At 48.5% G+C, this 5,157-nt stretch overlaps 2 protein-coding genes across 2 annotated transcripts in view; one reads left to right on the forward strand and one right to left on the reverse strand.

The window, feature by feature from the left end:
* The window catches only part of DERL2 (derlin 2), a 9,953-nt gene extending 7,926 nt beyond the window's left edge, over nt 1-2,027 (reverse strand). The window contains exons 1-2 of the mRNA XM_015408016.1: nt 1,744-2,027; nt 1,125-1,190 (exon numbers count right to left, since the gene is read on the reverse strand). Coding sequence (XP_015263502.1) covers nt 1,125-1,190; nt 1,744-1,836 — 159 coding nt within the window. The 5' untranslated portion in view covers nt 1,837-2,027. The remainder of the gene's footprint in view (nt 1-1,124; nt 1,191-1,743) is intronic.
* Nucleotides 2,028-2,292: 265 nt separating this feature from the next.
* On the forward strand, nt 2,293-3,995 carry MIS12 (MIS12 kinetochore complex component). The gene is made up of 2 exons (XM_015408036.1): nt 2,293-2,363; nt 3,217-3,995. Exon 2 carries the CDS (start codon nt 3,260-3,262, stop codon nt 3,878-3,880), a length of 621 nt encoding a protein of 206 aa, XP_015263522.1. The 5' UTR covers nt 2,293-2,363; nt 3,217-3,259; the 3' UTR covers nt 3,881-3,995.
* The last annotated feature ends 1,162 nt before the right edge of the window (nt 3,996-5,157 follow it).

Raw genomic sequence — 5,157 nt, forward strand, 5'->3', positions numbered from 1 at the left:
GGAGAGGAATGCCGTGCGCCGGCGCAATCACACCACGGGAGTCTGGAGGCAGCCCGTGGCAAACGTTTACTAGTACTTTGGAGGTACTACTTTTTTAACGTGCATTTTCGGCGGTAAGCCATGGGTGCGCTCCACTTCCCAGATGTTGGGGTGTGATCGTGCCCGGATAATCCGCCCACCATTCGTGCCTCTCCCGCGGCAACTTTGCCGTGTGACCGGGGCCACAGTAGTGTACGGCACTGTGCCTACTAATCTGCCCAAGTAACTTTGTGAATCATTTTGTACAGTGCTACCCTATTGTCTGCACAGAAAAACCTTTTTGAATAATTTGGTTTTGCATAGTTTGCAGAGAGCCAGGAGAGTGGAAGTCAGTTTGACATTCTCAGGCCGAGGGCCACAATGGTGCAGGCACATGTTTTCCCCATATGCAGGTTGGCACCTGCCGAAGGCCCTGCTCAGATGAACGAGCAGAGCACAGGGGGAGAAACAGTCTCACAGATATGAGGGTCCGAGGCCATGAAGGCATGGATCCAGGTGGCCAGATCAGCTGAATCAAGGTAAGTGGCCATTTTTTGAGCCCAGTTGAGTGGGAAGAAAGCCTTTTTTGCAACTGCATTTAACTTGCTTCTCCAGCCATGTTGGGTCCAGTATAACCCCTCTTAACTGAGTCAGTAATGGTTAGCAGGACCCCACTGAAAGTGGAAAGCATAATGTCCTTCAAGACCTCCACCTTCCCAACCAGTATTACTTCTGTCTTTCCAGTATTTGGTTTCAGTTTGTTCACTCTTAGCCATTTAAACAACAGCAGCCAGCCAGTGATTCAGGACCGCCACTGCATCACCAGGCGATCTGGATAAAGATATACATAGCTGCATATTGATGAGAGCTATCCCCACTGAGGTAACAAATCACAACGTGTGGCATATACAGCACTCCTGCTGAGCTCACGTCTGCCCCCCACCCGCAACCACACCATCGCCAGCAATCCCAAAGCACCTCCCGACTAGAGAGCTACTTTTTTGTTCCCACCTGCTGAAAACAGAAGACCTTCTGTTGAGCAAGTCAAGTTTAAACAACACTCTTTAAGAAGCAACAACTTACCAAAAAGAGAGACAGGCACTTACTTGATAGTGTTTAAATATTAATTCTGGATTGAAGTATAGCTGAAACGGTGTGATTAATTCCAATTGCTGAAAGAGATGAGCATACAAAACGAAGTCAAGTCTTGGCAGCGTACCGATGCTCAACTTTTGAGCGCACACCTGAACAAAAATTCTGCGTTGTGAGTTACTGGCATTAAAGTTGTGAGCGAGCGATTTGGCTACTGCATAAATTAGTTTCCTCCGAAGCCATCCTTCCTGAGCTAAGACAAAAATCTGTGAGCAGAAAGGACTGTACTATGCAAACTAGCTCAACCCAAGGGTCACCCTGGTGAAAGGCACATACATGGGCACATGCAAATAACAGAATTGGACGGGAACCCCCAGGGTCGTCTAGTCCAATCCCCTGCACAATGCAGGTAATTCGCAACTACCTCCACCCACACACATCCCCAGTGACCCCTGCTCCATGTCCAGAAGGTGGCATACAACCCCCTCCCCACCACCTTTCAGGATCCCTGCCCAACCTGGCCTGGAGAAAATTACTTCCTGACCCCAAAGTGGCAATTGGCATTTCCCTGTGCGATTAGCCTCTCTCCCTAACAAGGGGCCAGAAACTAGACCCCTTTCCTTCCCCACTCACCACGGCGGCGGTGGTGAGGACACAGGCGGTAGTATAGGCCCGGGTGACAACAGGCATATGAAGGTACTCCTGGCGGAAGGTCCGGTACGCCATCCTGGCGCCGTCGCCGAGGCTATTCTCCCACCTTATGACGCCACCGCGGCGTCGACCAATACGAAAACCATCTAGTGGCCGGACGGGCAGCCAACAACGGCACTCCCCCCTGTCGCGTCACGCCTCCACGCAGCCAGTCAGCGCCGTCCGCCCTTTCCCTCCTCGCTTTCGCCTCCTTTCCGCTCTAGAAACATAGAGGTGGGGAAAGAGGCTAGACCCATAAAGCGCCGGCTGCCTTCCTAAGCAGGCATCACCATAGTGATGCGATTGCCAGAGCGACCTCGTCGTAGCGGCTTGGCTGCTAGTGGAGGATTTCCCCTCCCAGCCGGAAGTTCGGAGGCTGACAGTCTCTCTAGTTTTCTCCAAGCGCTCTCTGTGATTCCGAAAAGGGGAGGGGCGGAAGGGGAGGGTCTGGCTCTTCGGAGCGAATGAGGAACGGTTTGAATATGGCGGGAAAGGGGAGAACTCAGTTGGGCGGCGGTTGAGCTCCGGGGCCTTCTACTCGGGGGAGAGAGGCCAGGTCTGAGGTAAAAACTATAGACTGAATTTTTTTAAATTGCATTGTCCGTTACCACTCTGTAATCGTTTCCGAGCCTGAACGAGAAAGTTGGACCACAAATGAAGCAAATAAATGTTTGAGGTAGGAGGTAGGGTTGCCAAATCCGGGGGAGATTTGCAAGTGGGGGGAACCTCAGCAGGGTATAACAACACAGACTTACGAGCTCTTCAGGATTTTGCGCCACCGTGGATACTACGCAAACTTTAAATAAATGAGAGAATGTGTAAAGTTTTGGCCACATTCAGTCAAAAAATGTGGCCATATAGCTGAAAACAGGAAAGTTGACTGAGGCTATTACCTTGGGTTACTAGACGTCCTTTTTTTTTTTTTTAGGCTATGCCCTAGGTTTTTGGGTATAGAGCAAGCAGAAGCAGCCATTTTCGGCAGAGTTAATAACCTCTGTGGTCTGGAAATCACGTGTAATTCCAGATCTCCAGGTCCCATATGGAGGTTAGCAACGCTAAGTGGGATGTTGGAGGCAAGAATTTCCTAAGTGATCTTGGGATATTAAGACCCGCATAGGAAGTGGGTCCCCTTAGGTCTAGTCAAAGCTGTACACTGCCTAGGGTTGCCAGGTCTGGATTGGAAAATACCTGGAGACTTTGGGGGTGGAGCCAGGAGAGGGCGGGGTTTGGGGAGGGGAGGGGCCTTAGCATAGTACAATGCTATGGCGTCCACCCTGCAAAGCAGCCATTTTTTCCAGGGGAGCTGATCTCTGTCAGCTGGAGATCAGTTGTAAAAGCGGGAGATCCCCAGGTCCCACCTGGAGGCTGGCAACCCTAACACTGCCTCAGACTATGATTATTATTTTTTTGTTCCAGATTCCAGATTTCTACATGGTGTGTACACTCTTTGCTCATCAAGATGTCTGTAAATGTCATGATCTACGAAACCCAGTTCTTTGGCTTCACCCCTCAGACGTGCATGATGCGTATGTACCTTGCGTTCCAAGACCATCTCTTTCACATGATGCTGGTAATAGAAGAGGTGATCCTGAAGAAACTGGAGAGCATGCGCCACTCTAAGCTCACACCTTCTTCGATCCGTCGAAGCAGCGAAAAATTCCTTGCCTATATGAGGAACCACTTTGACCAGCTGTTTGGCAAAATGGAACAAGTGCTGCTACGGGTGGTGCTAACGATCCCAGAAAATGTTTTGCTCCCCGAAGACAGATGCCAGGATCAATACCGCTACACTGAAAGCCAGTTTCAAGAACTCCAGGAGGAGATCTGTCACCTGGAGCACCGCATCAAGGCTGAAATATCTGCTCAGCAGGCTCTGAAAACAGAGCTAGAAGAGCAAAAAGCCACCCAGGAGCAGCTTGAAAGGATCCTTCAGTGGTTTGATGGCCTCGACAACATCTGCCGAGAACATGGGACCAGCAACCTCAAAGAAAGCTTTGCTTTCTTGAAAGGAAATGCCACCAAATTGCAAACTGTGATGCAGGAAGTTGAAGATAAAAGCAAGAAGTTGCACAAGAAGTGATTGCGCTAAGGAAGCACTAGAGCAGAAAGAGTTTGCCATTACGCTAATAAGCCTTTTGTTACCCCCAAATAATAAACTTGAATTGTATGCTAAAAGCAGATTCTGAAAGGTTGATCTCCAGGCAGCTATGTGTATGACAGACTTAGAATTTCCATTCTGTTTCCTCTGTTAATTAACAATGGCTGCGGTCACACACACTAAATAATACACTTTTAATCCACTTTCAGTGCACTTTCCAACTGGATTATTTAGTGTGTGTGACCGCAGCCAATAAATAGGTCATCTCATGTCTTTTTCAGTTTCAGGAATAAAATAGACCTATATGGTTTTCATCTGTCAATTCTAGATTTGAACTAAATTTCAGAATCCACATGTATACATACATATGTGTGTGTACATATATGTGTGCAGTTTCTCTCAGGCTTGCAGGCCAATCACCAAAGCTTTCCAAAAGCTACTAGACTAGCATCCTCTTGCATTTACCTTTCTTGTTTAGTTTATGGGGCTTTGAAAATCAGGAGCAGCTAAGTCTGTTGGGAAAAGTTTGGGTTTTATGTTTCTGCCCTGCACTTTTCCCTATCTGGCTCTTGAGGCGATTTGCAGTAATTTAATACAAAACATGTGATACAAGTAAAACTAAAACACCTGGCAGGATCTTTTAACTGGCAATGAGACCACTTTCCTTCTTCTGTATGAACAAAAGTAGTATAAATATATAGGTGGTCCAGTAGTCACGTCTGCTGTAGACAAGCAGGAAAAGCCTTTCTGAATACAGTTCAGTACGGTTGCATCAGAAACGGACGAAGCTGCCTTATACCAAGTCAGATTACTGACTTAAACTAGCCCACTGTTCTTAGCTACGATTGGCAGAAGCTCTTTAGGTTCTCCCAGGCCAGGGTCTTTCCCTTTCAAATATGGGGAGATGGGGTTTGAACCCAGGACCTTCTGCATGCCAAGCATGTGCTTTACCACTGAGCAAGATGCCATAGACCAGGGGTCCCCAGCCACCCTGTCGGGAGCCACATGCAGCTCTTTCACACATATTGTGTGGTTCCTGGCAGGGTGGCTGGGGAAGTGAAGGGGAGGCATGCCTCCATGATCGGTCTTCCCTTCCCAAACCAGTGTTTCCCTCCCTGGGTAGGCTTGCGGTGGGGGGCTTGGAGAACGCCAGCTGGCTTTCTTTCTTTCCACCCTTCCAATATTTGTTTTCTTTCCACTTTCTCTCTTTCCCCCCATCCGATCTAAAGTTAAATGGGTTCTCCAAGCCCCAGCACACC

Source organism: Gekko japonicus, unplaced genomic scaffold, assembly GCF_001447785.1.
Source record: "Gekko japonicus isolate JY-2015 unplaced genomic scaffold, Gekko_japonicus_V1.1 scaffold1, whole genome shotgun sequence".
In the NCBI taxonomy this organism is placed as follows: domain Eukaryota; kingdom Metazoa; phylum Chordata; class Lepidosauria; order Squamata; family Gekkonidae; genus Gekko; species Gekko japonicus.